General features: G+C 55.1%; 2 protein-coding genes across 5 annotated transcripts; both read left to right on the plus strand.

The window, feature by feature from the left end:
• Positions 1-373: 373 nt before the first annotated feature.
• Positions 374-6,078, plus strand: LOC116799179. Of its 3 annotated transcripts, none has more exons than XM_032712098.1 (4): positions 374-690; positions 1,560-1,681; positions 2,006-2,078; positions 5,910-6,078. In XM_032712098.1, exons 1-4 carry the CDS (start codon positions 399-401, stop codon positions 6,038-6,040), a joined length of 618 nt encoding a protein of 205 aa, XP_032567989.1. In that variant the 5' UTR covers positions 374-398; the 3' UTR covers positions 6,041-6,078. The 3 variants fall into 3 exon arrangements, 2 of the variants coding, with proteins under 2 accessions (XP_032567989.1, XP_032567988.1); XM_032712097.1 differs by lacking the exon at positions 5,910-6,078 and adding an exon at positions 2,793-3,693; XR_004361006.1 differs by lacking the exon at positions 5,910-6,078 and having other exon boundaries at positions 374-793; positions 2,006-2,082.
• Positions 6,079-8,191: 2,113 nt separating this feature from the next.
• Positions 8,192-17,309, plus strand: TLE5 (TLE family member 5, transcriptional modulator). Of its 2 annotated transcripts, none has more exons than XM_032711759.1 (7): positions 8,192-8,337; positions 8,680-8,777; positions 10,238-10,301; positions 12,636-12,680; positions 13,969-14,031; positions 15,372-15,446; positions 16,113-17,309. In XM_032711759.1, exons 1-7 carry the CDS (start codon positions 8,311-8,313, stop codon positions 16,332-16,334), a joined length of 594 nt encoding a protein of 197 aa, XP_032567650.1. In that variant the 5' UTR covers positions 8,192-8,310; the 3' UTR covers positions 16,335-17,309. The 2 variants fall into 2 exon arrangements, with proteins under 2 accessions (XP_032567650.1, XP_032567651.1); XM_032711760.1 differs by having other exon boundaries at positions 8,204-8,337; positions 16,116-17,309.
• The last annotated feature ends 1,812 nt before the right edge of the window (positions 17,310-19,121 follow it).

Raw genomic sequence — 19,121 nt, forward strand, 5'->3', positions numbered from 1 at the left:
GCGCCGCCGCTCCCTCCGCACGGCCCCGCCGAGACACCGCCGAGCCGGCGCAACCCAACCCGCTGCCGCTGAAAACAAGCGCTGACTGACAGCGGTCGGCGCCAATGGGCGAGCGCGGCGCGCGGCGGGGCGGGCCCCGGCCAGCGGGACGTGGCGCCGCGGCCAATGGGAGCGCAGGTTTGGTTGGCCAAGCGCGGGGAGGGGAGGGCGCTTAGACGAGAGTTCCCAGAGCGGGGCGGGGCCGCTGGGCATTGTGGGAAGGTGGCGGACCGGGGGCTTTATGGTGGGGCGAGCAGGGCCGGGCAGCTTCCGTGACCGCAGAGCCGCTGCCACCCCCCCCGCCCTCCACAGGCCCATGGCCGGACCCCACTGGGCCTGTAGGGCCTTGGCGGCCGGTGATGCGACGGCGTAGGGCGGGCCCGGGCCCCGGACGATGCGGCTTCTCCCGCACCGCGCGGGGCACCCGTGGGTGCCCGAGGCCAGGCAGGCCCGACCCTGAGTGGGAAGGACCCGTCTCAGCCATAGGCCCGCGGATCTGGCCAGCCTGGCCGCCTACAGCTGCGGCAGCCCTCGGTGCAAAGGAGGAGAACGCCAAGGCCCTGCAGTGCCAGCCCAGCGCTCCCAAGCTGTGGCTGCTGCTGTCCCCTGACCACGAACCACTAGAGCCTGACGAGGACAGAGCCTGTCAGGGTGAGCTCTGTGGGTGCCACCTCAGAGGCCTTCCTCACTCTGTGTCTCTCCACACAGGGGGTCTCAGTGCTGGCTTTAACCCAGGTTTCCTCATTACTTCCCAGTAGATCCCTGTTGACCTGTACCAGGTGCTCCAGCTGGCAGCTTGATACATCCCCTCCATGCCACATCCTTACGTTCATCCTTCTGCTGCCAGTGCAGCTTTATCTGTCAGAGCAACTCTCTGGGAACCTGCCTCCAGCAGAATACCTGCCATCTGGATTCCCCATACACACACCCCTCTTGCAAGCACCTGTGGCTGCACACCCATTGCCCTCCTTGCATGGCTGCCCAGGTCCCCCTGGCTCCATTTAAACCTGGTGCCAGTGTGCCCCAGCCAGCCATGTGCTCTCCACATAACCCTCCATACAGAAAGAAAGAACACTTGAAAATCAGAAGATTCTTTTTACCGTGGCCAAATCATGCAGCAGCAGATGCTGCCAAAATCTACATGCTGCAGCTCCCGTCTTCCTTTCAGACAGATGCCAGGGCTCCAGCTGTTGCAAACTGTACCGGGATGGCTGGATACCCTGATGCAGCAGGGTCTCCTCCATCCCAGTCCAATGGATCTGTAAGTGCTGTAGTACATGCCTTTTGTTTCACATCTTTCCTCCCACAAGGAGGGGAGTAGGCAAAGCAAGACCTCTGCATATTCCATGCGGCAAGATAAACAGATACACCCTTAACTTTCCAAAGGAGAAGTCTCTTCCCACCTTTCTCTCCCCCTGCTTGTCATGCTTTCTCTTACTCCATCTGGTGTTGTTTCTTTGTCTGACTTTAAACTAACTGAACCACTCAGTTTTCCAAGTCTCTTTGTCTTCTCTTTGCAGGTGCTTCTGCTGGTATTTTGGAGTTCTTACAGACACCCAACACCACTCATTCTGTCTGTATTCATGTTCCCACACCTCCTGGGCTGGGCTCACTCACCTTCCCACATCTACTCTGCCTATGGGTCTGTATCTAACCAGTCTTTTTGAAGGTCCAAAAGAGCATGATAGAGCTGTTATGTACCCGTCTTCATTGTTACCTGCCTGGCTTATTCTGTGGTTTGCCAGTCCCTACCTTGTGAGACAGAAACACGAGATATGCACAAACAACAGGTTCTGTTTTCCACTTAAATTCCACCTGCTCGTCTTATGTCTATACTATTCTCATGAGCTCTTTGCCTCAATTAACAGGAGATTCTAACCTTTTTTTTATAAGTGGTTTGTCCATAGTTTGGCCTTTCACAGAATCAATACCTCCTATTCTTACGTTCTCTTACTTTCTCTTCCAGGTGCCCCACAGCCGAGAGGACTGTTACTCTCTCATCACTGATCTCTATAACCCCTGCAACACTGCTCTGACAGGCAAGTCACTTGGACCTCTTTGCGTGTTCTCAGGCTGTGAGTACAACATAGTGTGTCTGGGGTGTGCTGAAGAGTTATCTAGTTGGGATTGCTGGGCTGCTTTGAACCACAAGGTGCTATATGCTAGAAGCTATTGTTTTGGTTGCAGAAGGGAGCAGGCATTGCCAGCAGGTCAGGGAGGTGATTCTGCTCCACTCCTCAGCCTTGGTGAGGCATCACCTGCAGCGCTGGGTCCAGTTTTGGGCTCCTCAGGACAAAACAGACACAGAGCTCCTGGAGTAGGTCCAGCAGAAGCTACAAAGATGGTGAGGGGAGTGGAGCATCTCTGTTATAAGGACAGGCTGAGGGAGCCGGGCCTGTTCAGCCTGGAGAACACCAAGAGGGGATCATATCAAAGTCCATAAGTATCTGAAGGGAGAGTGTCAAGAGGGTGGACCAGGCTCTGCTCAGTGGTACTGAGCAATAGGACAATGGGCAGAAACTGATGCACAGGAAGTTCCACCTGAACACGAGGAAGAACTTTTTTACTGTGTGGGTGACCAAGCACTGGAATGGGTTACAGAGTCTCCTTCTCTGGAGATATTCAAAGGAGGAATGTGTCTGGACACAATCCTGAGTAACATGCTCAGGGCACCCTGCCTGAGCAGGGAGGTTGAACCAGATGAGCTCCACCAGTCCCTTCCAACCTGGTCTGTTCTGTGATTCTGTGTGCAGGGTGTGGCAGCTGCCCCATCCCAAGGAGCGGGATGGGAGTTGGGGGATCACACACAGGCTCTGGTAGCTCACCCTCAGGAGTCTGGAGGAAAGACCGAGGTTCAGATCACACAGCAACGTCAAAACAAAGCGGGGAGCATCACCAGGGAGCGGAGGGGAGGAGGAGGAAGCAGAGGAGTGCTCTGCCAGCGATGAGAACGAGAGAGCACAGGCAGCGCGGGTGCTGCTGCCACCAAGCCTTTGCCCAGCGGACATTCCAGCCTCGCGGCTGAACCGTGTGGGGTCAGACCCGCGGCGAACCCGGGCACCCCGAACAGCCCTTAGGGCCCCGTGGGGCCGCTCCTGCTCCCAGCCGAGGTGCGGGGCGGGGGCGCGGCCGGGCCCGGGGCCGCGCTCGGCAGAGCAGCGGCAGCGCAGAGGGGCGGGCGCTGGATCCTCTGCGCGCGGGGTCAGGCATCACCCACTGCTCTCTGGTTGCTGATGGGGACCGGGGACCGAGCTGCAGAGCAGGTGTCAAATGTTTCAGCCTCCCCCAAAATAAGTTTTACAAGCTCTTCAATTGTCTGTCACAGGAAGATGCCACAAAAAGATCTGAGTTCTCTGAGAAGTAGGGGAAAGGCACTGAGATCAAACATGCTGACAAATACAGCCTGTGACAGCAATTGCTGGATTAGTTTTTTTAAACCTTGTGTTTCACATCTGGTTTGTCATGCTGTTGTAGGTGGGCTCAGTGTGCAGTAAACTAGGAAAACAAACCTACATTTTCCATGATCCTTTCATCCCCTAGGATCCCAAAGCACATCATTTAATTGCACTCAACCTGCACACAGATTTCATAAATAAAGAAATGATGAATTAGCATAGCTGCTGCAGCATTCACATGAGTTACTAAGACACAATCTCCTTCTGCAATCAATCCAGCCTCATGCTTCAGTGTTTGTCATAAATTGAGGTCAGGAAGAAATGTTCTCCCTACCTGGAGGAGCGCTGCTGAACTAGCCAAGTACAGAAAGACTCTCAGGGGTGTAGTAATCTGTCTTCCCTGTGCAAGTCTCAGAAATTGTTGCAAATATTCATTTGATGAAGCTCCCATGCAGTAGATGGACACTGATCCTGTACAGGAGCAGGAGGAATGTGGTGCAGGGTGGCCAGGAGAGATTACCTGCCTCACACAAGGCAGGAGGAAAGCCTGGATGATCCCTTTGACCTTAAAATTGCTATCTCCTCCCTTTGTCCATCAAGGGAACGAGATGAGAGAGGTGAGAATCCTTGCCATGCCCACAGCACAAGTGGACCTGGTCAAGAAGCCACTCCTTTGCCCATTCCAGCCCCTGTGGATCACTCCCACCATCAGACTCAGTCTGGACCTCATATGCAGAGGGATTCACATGGTGCTTCTGGAAAATACTTGTCCAAGGAACCTCCTCACGGCCAAAGGGCCAGTGGATTCTCCTGGACCTCCCGACCATGTTATAGCTCCAAATTTCCTGCTTATCTCCCACCAAATGCCTCAGGGACACCACCCAGAGCTAAGTCCTTCTCTGGAGCTTGATACTGACCCAGCCCTGTCCAGGGAGCATGCAGATTCAGGCATCCTTGCTATGTGCTTCCTAATCACAGCTCAGCTGCAAAATCCCTTTTCTACTTCCTGCAAGGAGTGTGAACTGTTCCTTGCACTTTGGCTGGTAAAAAGGATAATTACCCCTAATCAGTCTGCAGCAAAAACATAGGCCACAGCAGAAGGGAGGGGTGGGGGTCAGCCACCATGAGAAATGGAACCCAATTATTTCAAGTCACTGATAAAGTGGGATCACAAAAGGTAGAAACGTTTTACCAGCTGTAAAAAGCCTGCCCAGACCAAGGCTTTTCTTGGAGAAAGGCCCTTTCTGCCTACGAGCGATTCCTGGCTGTGCACATCCAGGGGCCGTTTCCCATTTTTCTTCTTGGTGTGGGTGGGGAATTTGGGCCAGTGCTGGGCAGTGATGGGGGACGAGGGGCAGCTCTGTTGAATGGCATCTGTGCACTGCCAGTGCCACGTTCGGGGGGGGGGGGCAGTGCTGGCTGCCATAGGTCCTCCCCACCTCCCTGCGAGCCTGTGGTGCCCGTGCAGCCCCAGTGCTCATCGCAGCTCTTTGCTGCTGCGGGGAGACCCATGTGGCTCATAATGGCAGCAGGAGAGTTGGGAGGTGGTGAGGGAGAGGAGGAAACAGCCCCTTATGTGAAAAATGCTGCAGAGGCAGATCGCTTGTAAATCACTCCCAGACCTGCCCAGCCCTTGCCTCATGTCTGGCTGATTGTATTATGCTCTCTGGAGAAAGTTTAATATAAAAAGCCAATAATCCCCATGATAAGAGGGGTGATAAGGAACAGTGTGGCCTCAGATCCCACCAGCGCTGACCTGGATGTGGTAGGGGGCCTTCCTCCCCACCCCCACCAGCCCTGGCCTCCCCAGCCCAGCTGGGCAGCATGGACCTGGCAGGGTTGCCGGTGGGCAGGAACTGCAGGCCAGAGCCAAACTGCAGGGCTGGGCAAAGCAGAAGCCAGCCCCACTGCTGGCAAAGAGGGGCTGGGGAAGCAGGGAGGGAGGAAGGGAGAAGTCTGTGAGCCCCAGTAGCGTGGCATGGGGCCAGCTGTGGCTAATAGCCCACAAGCTGCCAACCACTGTGCCTTATAAAATACCTCAGATGTCTGAATATGGGGTGGCAGTGGGGGGTGACAAGCTGCAAACCCAGGCTTTGCATCCTGGGGAGGGACTGGGATTTGTAAGCAGGTGGCTAACAAATGTGGTATTGATGGCAGCTGAAGTATAATGAGTTTGGTGAGTCTCAGCCCTGTTTCTACTGGAAAGAGTCCACAGCATTCAAACCACAACTGAGAAGCAAAGGAGGAACCACCCCACCTCCAGTGGGGTCCTGTCTGTGCCACCCTGAGGTATGCAGTGCCTCAGAAAGCCTAAGCTCCTCAGACTTGATCATGCAAAGCACCTGTGTATGTGGTCAGCTTTAGGTGATGGGACTCAAGCAAGGTCCTGAGGCTGTGGAGAAAGGAAAAAACCTTCCTTGTCTCAGGGCCTGAATTGCTGCTATGACGTTTTAATTTCTTCCTCTTTAATTCCAGGTAAAAGAGACAGTATTCTCAGGCAAAAAGCAGGACCTCAGAGCCTACATTTTCATTGTAATGGCAGCATGGATTTCACCTTGTGTCCAGAGCTTCGGAGAAGAAAATGTCTGTACAACCTCTCTCCTTGAATCAGATCTGGAGTGGAATATAATATCTGAATAATTTACAAAGGCTCTTCATTATACAGATTTATTTTTGGCAGCTTTGTTAGACTGCTCCTTTTAGGAACTAATAGGAAGTTTCTCTGGTTCCATTAGGACATCCCTGTACAAATCCTTCCATCTGGGACCAGGGGCTGGGACAGCTTATTGCTCCATTAGCAATGCAAAATATAAACTCCTGGCCCTTGGGTAACCAGGCTCCGGTCCAGTGGCCAGATGAGTAAGGATGTCCCTAAACCTGCCATCTCACAGGAAGTGGGAGCAATGGCAAGATCTTCCCTCTGTGGACAGGAGACCAGTATGGAGGCACAGGAGAGGTCTGGTCCTGCACCAGCTCCAAGCAGGAAGTTGCTCCAGCTTTCCAGCCAGACTGTATTGACCCCCACTGACACACATAGGCTACTGCCTGGGCAAGGCTAGAATTCCCCCTTCTTCAGATGCAGATGCATTCCTGGCTGGAAATAGGCCCATTAAAAAGTCATTTACCAGGCACAAGCGAGTTTGTGTTCCCCTGGATTGGGATTTGCCAAGATTATACCATAAATCAGAGTGTTTCCTGGAAGAATGTAAGGAGGGGAAAAAAAAAAAGATAAAATGGAACATTTTGTAGCCAACAGAAAAGCCAATAAAGGAGCATTTCATTTCCCGCTTGGAATGGAGCAACTGCAAGCTGCTGCAAGGGGAGGGATGGCAGTGCAGGGCAGTGTGAGCAGGGCACCCATGCCTGCTCCAGGATGGGGGAAGAGGACAACAATGACCTGGTCTGGTCTCCTGCACACACTGACTACAAACTGCATCTCTCTGCCATTGAACAGAGCCTGAGCTGGGGTGGCTCAGTTTCTCTACATGCAAAATGGGGGACCAGCAGGCCAGCCCGCTGGGGGAAGACTGTCTGCCCTGTTTTCCAACCTTTATTCTGTCGGGACACAAAGCCTGCCTGCACTATTAATAATCCTTGGCATGAAGCTGTCACAGTTTCCACTAATATGGAGATGCTGAAGTGAAAAAGCTACTGCACAACATGCAGGAGGTGTCACAATAACTCAGCTGCTATATTGTTCTCTTTAAAAATAAATACCACAACAGGCCAGCCCACATTGCTGGAGTCATGACGTGTAGGGTTTTATTTTTAATCAGAAAATTTACTGATTTTTAAAGATAGACACAGAGCAGCATCTGAAAGTGATGAAAGTTCCCTGTGCACTCTCACACACCAGCTGTGTTCCTGCCTGTTATTCTCCGGATGGTTTCCAAGGACCTGATCCCGCCTCAGCACAGGCACATTTGTGTGTGTGGCTTTTCAAGTGGCCCCATGGCAACCAAGTCCTTCCAGAAATAAAGGTTGTGGCTGAATTCCCCACCTCACTGCTCTCTGTGGGGAGACAGTTGATCCCCCAGGACACAAACTGCAGGGTCCACTCCTCAGGCAGCAGATTTAGGACCAAACTTTGCCTCCAGAGCAGAATACTCCGTTGCAGGTGAATTACCTTTCCTTTGCCTTCCTTCATGCTCAGCAAAGGCATTTCGCGCTAAAATAAAGCAAAACGAACCCCTGAGTAAAAAATACCCCGCCTGTTCTGCTCGGGGAAGGACAGCAAATGAGCTGCGAAGGGCGAGGAGCTTCACTGCCCGGCAAGGGCCCGTCTAGAGTCCTCGACCTGCTGCCGGGCCCCGGGCTTGCCCCGCGAGCTCCGCGACCTGGCCCGGGCCAACGCCGCGGCCTCCGCCGGGCTGGGCTCGGGTCCTGCCTCGGCCGCGGCGGCGAGGAGCGGCCCGGGGAACGGGCCGAGGCACCGGGAGGGGGCGGTGGGCTGGGCAGTCCCGGCCGGGGCGCGGGGAGGAGACGCCGGCAGGGAGAAGCCCGTCCCGACCGCAGCGGGCAGGGCACGGACCGGCCCCAGGCCGGTGCCCGCCGACGCCGCGCGGCGGGGGCGGGGACCGGCGGGGGCGGAGGCGGCCGTGGGCCCGCCCGGCCCGGGGAGGCGGTGGCGGCGGTGGCAGGTGGTGCTGAGCAGCCGCAGGACGGAGCCGGAGCCGCAGCCGCCATTAGACAATAGGCGCCGGCGGCGGGAGCGGCGCGGGGCGAGCGGCGCGGCCGGGGCGGGGCGGCCGCGGGGCCGGGGTGGCCGGACCCGGCGCGGACAAAGGCGGCGGCGCGGGGAGCCGGGGCGGGAGCAGAAGCGGGCGGCGGCACCATCACCGGGCCGCTTCGTGCGGGGACCGAGCCGCAGCCTGACATGATGTTTCCACAAAGCCGGCACTCGGTACGACACGGCCGGGGCCGGAGCGGCCGCGGGGCGGGGCCGGGCACCGGCGGGGCCGCGGGACGGCGCGGGGGCCGCCCGGCCTCTCTTGGCGGCCCCGGCGGGGTCGAGGTGATCGAGCGCCTCCCGCCGCCGGCAGCCGGGGCCGGTACCGAGGGGCGGCGGAGCCGGAGGCAGCACCCGGAGAGCGGGCCCCACGGGTGACCTTGGGCGCGTCCACGGCCCGAGCGCTGGGCCCCGCCGGGGGCTCGGCCCCCGGGGCGGCGGGAGCGGGGCGGACTCGGGGCGGGGGGGCCGGGCGGCCGCCGGCCCCAGCCCTAGCGCTGTCTCCTGTTGTTCAAGGGCTCCTCTCACCTGCCGCAGCAGCTGAAGTTCACGACCTCCGACTCCTGTGACCGCATCAAAGACGAGTTCCAGCTGCTGCAGGCCCAGTACCACAGGTACGTGCTCCCAGCGGGCCCGGGGCTGTCCCGCAGCTCTGCTGGGCTGGCCGGCGACGCGCAGGAATCGCTGCGATTCTTCTGCTCGTTGCTTCACTGCGTGGACCGAATGAGAACACGGGGGAGGGGACCCGGTCGCATAGCTTGGGACACCTTTGGCTGGAGGAGGACCTCGGGCAGGGGGTTAGTCATGTCCGCATGGGAGCCCAGCGACGAGAACGCACATTCCCCTCTCCGGCCAAGGTCTTTCCTCCGAGCGCTGCTCAGCCAGGACTGCAGGGATGGTTGCCAGGCCTCCCGCCTCTTGCTGGGAGTTTTCCTCAGTTCTTATTGCTGGCTGCCATTCTGGGACTGCAAATGCTGCACTTAAATCCAAAAGCTTATGCTTTTCTCTGTGTGTGTGTGTGTGTGTGTGTGTGTGTGTGTGTGTGTGTAAATATTTCTTCTGACCCAAAAGCTGGGCTTGAAATGATCTGTTACTTTACGTGTGTGTGTCTGAAATAAACGTGATGCTCTTGTGTTAGAGTGACCGGGTGATGCCCTCTGCCACGGCCCCGTGTGTGCGTTGCTGCCATGTGGTTGCAATGTCCTCCAGCCCAGGCTCTGCCTGCAGCCAAGTTAACAAGTTTGTGGTGGTGTCATTCTGGCAGGAGCAGGCAGAAAAACTGCTGGGAAGTGGCCATTTCCTGGTGTCCCTGTGTCTTGGCAGTGCCATCGAGGGAGTAGGGCAGCCCAAGGAACGTGCCTGCTGAAAGACAAGGTTTCCCCTTACCCCACTCTTCCCCCTTGGACTTAATCTGCTTGAGAAGGAGCAGGTCTTGTGTAGGTGAAGCTGTTTCTTGTTTGAAACATAAAACCACAGCACATGCCGGCTGCAGTTGCTCTGTGGGTGAGTTGGAATCTCATAAAACACTGGGAGCAGCGGCACATTCTCTGAAGAATTTAGGGGAAGAGGAAAAATCCTTCCTTCTGGAGGGATGTGCTGCACTTCGGCCTCCCCCACACCATCCAGAAGTGGGGCTGGCTTTGGTTTTGATGTTATATTGGAGCATCCCTTGAGTGCTGCAGACAGGCCTGTGCCAGAAGCCATCCCCACCTGCCAGTGATCCCCTGAGGAATGGCAAATACCTCCCTGGGCAGCCAGCTCTGCTTCTGCCCAGCACTCTCCTTCCTGTGGAACAAATTTGCCTGAGGGCAGTCAGTGTTCAGCTGGCGGATAGCCCCGTGTCCTTCTCCTGAGTGTGTGTTGGTGGGACTCCAGCTGGGAAGGTGGGAGCAGGCTCTGTGCAGTCACTGCTGTGCACAGCGTGGCCCAGCTCTGGCCGCCGTTTGAAGTCCAGATAGTGATGTCCAAGGAGCCAGCCTGGCCAGGATGAGGCCGTGCAGGAAGCAGCTGCTCTGTAGCAATCAACTCTCTCACCTCCTGTTTGTGGTTTTCTTACTGTGTTCTGGCTTTTCAGCTTGAAGTTGGAATGTGACAAACTAGCCAGTGAGAAATCGGAGATGCAGCGTCACTACGTCATGGTAAGGACCAGCCCTGGATGCCAAGAGCGTGTGGGTGGCGACTCCAGCGCGAGCAGGTGCCAGTGCCTGGGCTCTGCCTGGCAGGGAGCCTGTGCCCCGCAGAGTCCCGGGGCTCTCAGCAGGGCTGGCATTGGCTTTTCTGAAAATGGGGCTGTTCTTTATTTTGTGGTGGCTGCATGCAGTGGGTTGTCAAAATGTGGGGAAGTAGCAGAAAATATTTTGATGTAGAAAACTGAGCCCAGTGGCTGACTGCTTGATGGGTCCTTGGCCTTGCTCCCTGTGCCCAGGGGAAGTGACAGCTCTTACAGACCTGAGAATGGGTTGCAAGGTGCTGGTGTGCAGGCATCGGGGTACTCTGGGAGGGTGACAGCCAATGAGAGACAAAGCAGTGCTCCAAAAAAGCTGGGAAACCCCACAATCCTGGTGAGATGTTGGAAGCAGAAACCAGCTTCTGTGCAAGAGCGAAACCCTGTGCACCTTCTGGTGACCCCACAGCCTTGCAGAGCCATGGTGCTGAGTGCTGGTGTGTCTCTCCAGCACGCGTGTCCCAGCACAGGATGTGCAAATCCTGGGGCAGTGCCTGGTAAAGGCACGAGACATGGTGCCACGTGCGGGCAGCAGGCTTAGCTGTGGCTTTCCAAAGAGAAATCTGCTAGGAAACAGCTGTGTTCTGGTAGGCAGGGTGATGGTTTGCCTGCCAGGTAATACTTCTGGAACGGCCCTTGTAGCAGAAAGGAGGGATGCCAGGCAGGACTGTGCTCTCTTCCTTTCCTATCATAGAGTTAGCAGGAGGCTGTGATATTGTCCATGAAGATGAACTGGTGCCTGCTTGCCAGTTGCTGCACCTGCCCTGGAAGGAAGAGATAAGATGTAGAAACTAATATAGCAGCTCCTCAGAGTGGAGTTAGGACTTTAAAACCAGAAATAAGGGAGCTGGCCCCTCTGTCCTCCTGTACAGCCTGTGTGCCCAGACTCTGAGGCTGTGGGGAGCAAGGTGTGCTTGGGGCTGGGGACAAGGAGAAGAGGTCACAGCTTTCCTTGCATATTAAATGGGACAGTCTGCCCCATTCTCACAGATAAACAATTGCTTCTGGGGCCTTGCAGTCTCTGCATGGAGACCCTCATCTCCAGATATGGCTGAGATATATTTTGTCCCCTTAATACTAACAGTCACCAGAATTGATTCAGGTTCCTGTCAGCAGCAGAGGGGAAGGGCTGTTACTCATGGTGCAGTGCTCAAGGCTTTGCAGGCACAGGAGCTCCTGCCTCATCTGCGTGGCTGAGCTGCTGCCACTCCCCACCACAGCAAGTCACAGGAAGCAAAGAGGAGGGTTTCTGTGAATGTGCAAAGCTGCTACAGCTGCTCTGATTTTTTGAATAAGTCACAATTGGCAGCTTGGGGGTCGAGCTTCTCCTTCCTGCTTAGTTTTCAGAATGCAAAGAAGCCTTGAGAGCCTACAGCAGCATTAGAGCAGGCTGAGATCATGCCGATACCAAGCTGGGCACTTCTCAGACTTGTGGCGTCGGTACCAGAATGCCAGTGATCCCCTTGAATTAAATGAGCACAGATGGGGATTTTTCTTCCCATTTGGAAAAGTCAAGATTACAGTCTGCAAGCTGCAGGAGGAGGTTTCTAAACTCTCGAACATCAGCCTTATAACCACTTCTTCCAGGGGTCAGGAATTAGCTTCTCCTGCCAACAGATTGTAGCTGCCTGTTGCTGCTATGCAGGGGTTTTCTGGGTGAATTGTTTTTGTATGGAGGGGAGGTTTCCACATAACTTCTTCCCAAACAGCTGAAGCTGTGCGTAGCTGGATGTGTTACTTGCTAGATGAAGTCCAGTTGTGATCTCTTCTGTTTGCTGCTGAAGCAGCCATGCGGGCTTTAGGGTACTGGCCAGGCAAAGCTTGCAGAGTCAGCCCCCCTCTCTTTTGGCTGTGGATATAGAAGTCTGTGGAGCCACAAGCCTTTTTCCGGATTTGATGTAGCATTGCGCGCTCTCACCTTGATGCAGACTGTGGGAAGTTGTCTGTGAGGGGCCCAGCTGGCAAGTCTCCAGGTCTCTGTCTACAGCAGCATGAGGCTGGAGCAGGGTGGGCAGGGACCACCTGGGCTCAGAGCTCTGCTTTAGAGCTGGAGGGGGTCTCTATGCGTGCCTCCTGCTGTCTTTGTTTCCCAGGGCTGGCCTCTGCTCTCCTTCCATCCATGCCCAGCTTTTGTAGAAGACCCTGCCAGAAATGCAGTGGTAGCTCCCAGCACTGCTGTATGGAGCCATTTTACCTGGTGGAGACTTGACTTACAATTTGTTTTGTTCTCTTCTCTCCTGTTCTACAGTACTATGAGATGTCCTATGGGCTGAATATTGAAATGCACAAACAGGTAGGGCAAAAAGCATTTCCAAGTGCTCTAATTCCTGGGGAAGGTGGTTGTCTGCTGCGTGTTGCTCCCTGTCACTTCAGTGGTATTTCAGGAACTAGAAATGCCATGAGCCTGTAAAATGTCAGAGCTGCCTTTGAAATGCAGGGCCCCCCCACCTCTCAGGATCACAGTGCTGGACTAAGAGCTCCCACCCTGGGCTCTGGGCGCCCTGTGGTTCTGCTCAGGGCCTGAACAGGTATTTAAGCATCAGACAGGGCAGTGCAGGCAGGATCTGGAGCTGTGGCTTGGAGACTGTGCGGCAGCTTGGATAAGTTTGCTCATTACCCTCACCGATGGTTAAGTTGTTAATTACCCCCAGTGAGTAATTACCTGTGGTATTAACAACATGAGCCTCCTCTGAGCCTGTCTCTCTCTGGCTCCAGCTCCAGTCACAAAGTTGGCTGCTTGTCATGACTCAGTTATAAGCCTCTTAGCACAGTTCTGCTCCCCACAAAGGCACTTGGTGCTTCTGATCTCATTGCCCTTGTTGCTAAGCCCAGGAGACTGGCTTTCCTGGGAAAACCTGCATCTTGTTGAAGAATCGGAGCCACAAATCCTCACTGCTGTCCCGTGAATGTCTCCCAGCCTAGTCTGCTTCCCTGTGGTGCTGGTGGGGTCCCCTCTGCTGTTTTTGGTACATGCCTAAACTCTTTGGCTCTGTATTTCTTTTGATGCCACTGGAAAGTGATTTGCAAAGGACTGGTAGCTTCACTATTTGCCAGGAGGAAAGCATTTAATACCCCAGAACTTGCCATTGCTTGTGTGAGGGTAGTGAGGAAGCTGCCCAGCCCCTCTGGTCTCCCTGAGTAGCCCCAGTCCAGCAGCTCGGCTGCAGGGAGGGGGAGTCTGAGGAGGGATTTTGATGGAGGCAGCACATGTGTCTGTCTGTATCTACATGGCAAATGTAATTCAACACATCCCCACCTGGGTCTATAGTAAGTTTCCTATCTAGTTGCCCCCAATATGTTAAATGAAAGTCAGAGACCTGGAGAAGAAAGAGAATATTGAATATTTACTCTTTGCAGACAGCAACTTCAATTCATTTAACTGTACAGGGAGGTGCCTCAGGGGTGAGGTGACCCCCATGGCACCAGAATGCTGCCAGCATCTTTCTGAGGAGAGGATGTTTTCTTAGGGCCATTTGGTGACTCAAGGCTGGGCTGGGGAGGAGGAAGGTGGGGCAGCTGGTGCTGTGGGTGCTCAGTCCCGAGCTGCCTGACCTTTCCTCTCCGTTCTTCCCACCTTTTAGGCTGAAATCGTCAAGAGGCTAAATGGGATTTGTGCACAGGTTCTACCCTACCTTTCACAAGAGGTGAGTTCCCCAGCTTGGAGGTGTGTTGGCAGAGGGGAGTAGAGGCCCCTGTTCTGCTGAGCCAATGAGGTGTCACAGCCCTCTGGCACAGGCAGCTCCCCACCCCTGGTCTAGGAAACCTCATTGCTTGCTCTCTGTCCCTGCACAGGGACCAGCCCTTCAAGGCAGTTTTGGCTCCTCGAGCACTGTGTGGTGGGTAATGTGCCTATCTGTCCCTTTTGTGGTGGCTGTGGACAAAGATGGGCTCTGGTCTCTCCTACCTGTGGTTCCTGAGCCATCAGCCACTTCTGCATGGGCAGTGGGAGCTTTGGATGCTAACTGGGGTACGACACTTAAAAAATACCTCCATGTGGCTCCTTGAGATCTGATTTCTCTGCCTCGTTAATTAATGCTGCTGATGAGCTCCTCCCACTCCCCTTAGAAATTAATGGAGGGGCACGTTGGGAGTTGTTGCCCGAGGCGAGGGGAAGATGAAAGACCTCTAGTGCTGTATCTTTCCATCTCCCCATGGAGGCTGAGCTCTGGGCAGTTCTCCTGGCAGTTTGGTCGGGACTAGTTGGGGATGGAGGCTTCTTGCTTGGGGTCAGTGATGGACTTGGAGCACAGGCTCTGTTTTTCCCACCCACTTGTTCTTGGGAAGGACAAAGTGGCTTGCTGATCAGATCAGAGCTGCCTAATAACTAAGCCACAACTAAACCTTTTGCATCTTAATGCAATCCCTACCCTGTCCTGCTGCCAAAATGGAAAGAAAAATCCCCTTGCTAGAGTGCAGTGGACAGGCCTGATGCTGAGACCTTGTGCTCTCCAATGAGAAAGTACAGTTGTCCTTTATATTTTTTAAGTACATGAAACAACCATTTTTCCTGCCTGTGTTTGGAGCACCCAGCTGCTGCAGTTTGGATATGGGATGTGTCCCAAGGACTAGGCAGCTTCCCAAGCACTTCTGCTTTTATGACTCGTTTTGTTTGTTAGAGGGTCTGCGTAGGTGAAGGGCGGCAGGATGAGAGATGTTGCCCACCTTGGAGCCCTTCTGGCCAAGGATTGCTGGGCCTCTGCAGAGCAGGACGAGGGTGGGAGTAGAAGGGGACCTGCTTAACCCTGTGGTGAGGAAATGGATGAGACAAATGTGCTTCTTTCCCTGCTCTGTGCTGCCATGGGCATCAGTGTGAGGCCCTTGTTATGGGTGAAGTGTGTGCAGGTGTCTCCAGCTGTGGGGGTAACCAGCCTGTCTCTGACGTGACACCTCCGTGAGAGCAGCACGTACGTGTGTGTGAGACCCCTGTTCTGCTTTCCAGTGGCACTGGAAATGACCCTGAATTCCTCTGTTTTCTCCACACCAGCATCAGCAGCAAGTCCTGGGAGCCATTGAACGAGCTAAGCAGGTTACGGCACCAGAACTGAACTCCATCATCCGTGTACGTGATGCATGTTTAGTTTGGGTTCAGAGGGATGGGAGTTGGTATCTTTGACCTTTGAGACAGAGCTGGGCCATGGAGTGGTGACCTGGGGATGTATCTGGCCTACTGGGAGCAGGCTGTGCTGTGCACAGTGCTGCAGCTGCAGCAGGACAAGGCTGCAGGTGCTGGGCTGGCTGTGCTGGAACAGGGCTGGTTCCATCCAGGCTTGCTGTGACCGAGGCCATGGGTTTGCAGGGGAGCAGGGATCCCTCCTCTGTCTCAGCAGGGTGCAAGGAGAGGAGCTTTGGTTTTGAGCAGGAACCGAAGCAGCTCCTTGGCATGAAAACACCATCTGCTCTTGGTCAAGGTTGTGAGGGCTTTAACCGCATCCTTGGAACAAGCTAGAGTCTGATGCCAGATGTCCTGTGGCGCAGGGGCTGTGTGTTGTGCTGGGGACACACTGTTGAGTCTTCTCTTGAGGGTGTCACAGCCCCAGGACTCTAGAATCTCTTTTCCCACCTACCCTGAGGCTGCGATGCTCTCCAGGACCCTGAGGTCTCTGGTTTAAGCTTGATTTCTGGCACAGTGTGTTTGGGCATTCCAGGACCTTAGGTTGGGGTCCAAGTGCACTCAAAATGACAATATCCCTGTTCTGTCTTTCTGTCTGTCCATCATTCTCTACAGCAGCAGCTTCAAGCTCACCAGCTGTCGCAGCTCCAAGCCCTCGCTCTGCCTCTGACTCCACTCCCCGTGGGCCTCCAGCCCCCATCCCTCCCTGCTGTCAGTGCCGGCACTGGGCTCCTCTCACTCTCGGCCCTGGGCTCTCAGGCTCACCTCTCCAAGGAGGACAAGAATGGCCATGACGGGGATGCCCACCAAGATGACGATGGGGAGAAATCGGATTAGAGGGGCTGGGGGGAGGGGGCCGTCTGGGGAGAGGGGGTGGGTTAATGCAAGATGCAGTATCTCTCTCTAGTTGCTGTGCAGCAGAATTGCGGAGACTTGTGTTTGGTGGCAGCTTGCCAGGCCTGTTCCCATGGGCAGCAGGGCCTGGGTGATGCCTCCACCGCCATCCCCACGGGCAGGCTGCTGCACAGCAATGCAAGCGCCATAGCAGTAACCATGTGGCTGATCATGCTCTCCCTGTGCCCAGCCTGGCTTCCCTGTCCCTCCTCCCACCCAGTCATAGAGCCAAACCAGAGCCTGGCTTGGGCTACTCTGGCGCCACTTGCCCCCCTGGCTGTCCCAGCTCCTCGGTGCCATGTGGCTCCCCTCTGCCCGCTGCTCCCCCCTCGGTATTTAAAGATTGCCCCTTGATCCTAAAAGTTCTGCACAACTCCCTGCTGGGATCCCTGGCCCAGAACAATCTCCTCCCTCCCCAGGCGCTCTTGGTCTCGTCGCATCGCCCTGGCCCTGTCTCCCCCACACCCCTCCTGCACTAATACCAGGCTGGCGCCTTGCTGTTCTGCATGTACCTGTTCTTAACCATCTCTGGCTGCCAGGGTTTGGGCCTGGGCTGGAGGGGGAGCCTGTGCCACCTGCTCCCCCTCAGCACAGCACTCAGCTTTGGAGCCCAGGCAGCTGGGCAGAGGGGCAGGCAGACCGAGAGCCTTCCCTGGCCTCCCCCTCCCTGTGCCCCTGCCCTGTGTAGAGGATACAGCAGCTTTCTCTGTTCTTATCCGTGCGCTAGCGTGTCTTCTTAAAAAACAAAAATGGAAAAAAAATAATCTGGTGTTTGTATATAGTCCTTTAGAAAGATCTTGTTTTGCTTTTTGTGTTTAATCACTTGACCTATAATAAGAGGAACTGAAAATGCTGTATCAAGGACGTACAAGCTGTGCCTTTCAAATAAAGAAATAAGAAGGTTGGTTAAAACTGTGACTTGCTGCCACTTTCTTGCTGCCTTTGGTAGGACTTTATTTCCTTCCTTCTCCTGTTCCTCCAGATAGGGAAATCAGTTGGGGAGAACAGTTAGTTTTGCTGGTTCACCTTGGACTCTGCTTTGGTTTCCATGTGTGTTGTGGGAGGTGTCTGGGAGGAGCAGCCCCCCCCCCTCCAGATGGTAGCATATCCCAGACTATTCCCTGCCTTGCTTGTTGGATGCACTGCTCTCCATCTCTGGAGGTTTCTCTGTCAGCCAGGAGGAGCAGGGTTAACCCCTAGCTCTGGCTTCTTTCCCACTCTTGTCTTGTAAGGGGCTGGTGGAATGGGACCGTCTTTGTAGCCTGCATCCCGCCCTGTGGAGTTGTGCCATAGCTGGAGTCTGCTGGAGCCAGGGCAAGGAGGATGCTCAGGGAAAGCCAGAACAAACTGGAGTGCAGGGTGAAAGCAGGGGTTGGTGAAAGGGACTGGGGGCTCTCCGGAAGAAAAGCAGGGAAGTCCAGGGCAAAACTCCCTGAAAGTCTAACAGCTCTGTACTTGGAGCAGGAGCAGCATGGTTTGGTAACACATGTGATGGTCCCTGTAGGCTGCCACAACTCTGCTCTGTGTGTGCATAATTCATTTTTCCTGTGGGCACAGAGGATAAACTGCTTCTGTGGCACTTGGCCCCTCTGGAAAATCTGCCCTGCAGTGCCTTGGGGCTGAGATTGCTGTCATGGAATTGGCTCTTGATAATTAGAGCTGTCCTCTGGCTCCAGAGCCTGTTCCACCCTGATAACCTCTTCCCCTTGGTATCTCTCAGGCCAGCTGGAGTGGGAAAATTTCCTTCTCTTGGGAAGGAAGCTGTGGGGTCTTTGTGCACCTGGCTGAGGTATAGAGGGGCTGATGGGTTACAGAGCCTGTGGGCAGCACTAGGGCTTCACAATGTGGCTGTTATCTGGCTGTGATGCCTGATCAGCCTAATCCAAGCCAGGGATGGCTGAGGCAGGGTGCCCAGCACAGGCTTGCAAGGGACAGGGGTCTGTGAAGGAGCACAGCTCTGGAGGTGGTCACTGAACTCCAGCTGCTGGCTCAGGCTCTTGCAGGGGGGGGTCTCAGCCCTGTCCCCTGCCAGACTGGGCACTCAATGTTCCTGGTGCTGCCCTGGGGCAGATCCAGAGCTCAGATCCCCTCTCTGGGAATAACAGAGCTGGTGCTGCGTGGCAGGCACTGGTCTGACCCCAGTGCACTTGGGGGGCTGCAGCACCAGGCAGATCACTCCAACCTGCCCTGCTTGGGAGCTGCTGGAATGCTGCCAGTCAGTACGGTCTGACCCTGTGGTCCTGCAGCTGATCTGAGGGCCTTGCTGACACCGAGCAAGCAGGTTTCTGATGTGAAAGGCCAACACATCTTCAGGCCTTGGGCTGGGGCTGCTGCAATGGACAGTTCCTAAAACCATCTCTATCAGTGCTGCAAAATCCACCAGGAGCTGTGGCTGCAGGAGGCTGGAGCTTTTCCAGTGCTTTCACCTCGAGGTCAGTGGTTCAAATTCAGCCTGGGGGTAGGGAGCACCATAAGTGGGTGTTACTCCTGATAGATATGCAAGGGAAGAGGATTTAGGAGAAATTGGTCTGGGCCATTTTCAGGAACAGACATCCCTCTTGTTAGAGCTAATTAGGGGCCTTGATTCAGTTGGCAAGGGGGTTGGACAAACCACGAGGCTGCTGAGGCCGGGGAGCACTGGGCTGTGGGTATCTCCTTGCTCCCTGTGGGAGACTAACCCTTTATAAAGACAGAACTTTTGGGCTTTCCAAATCCCTTGCACCTCCCAGC

The sequence above is a fragment of the Chiroxiphia lanceolata genome, chromosome 27 (assembly GCF_009829145.1).
Source record: "Chiroxiphia lanceolata isolate bChiLan1 chromosome 27, bChiLan1.pri, whole genome shotgun sequence".
Lineage (NCBI taxonomy): Eukaryota > Metazoa > Chordata > Aves > Passeriformes > Pipridae > Chiroxiphia > Chiroxiphia lanceolata.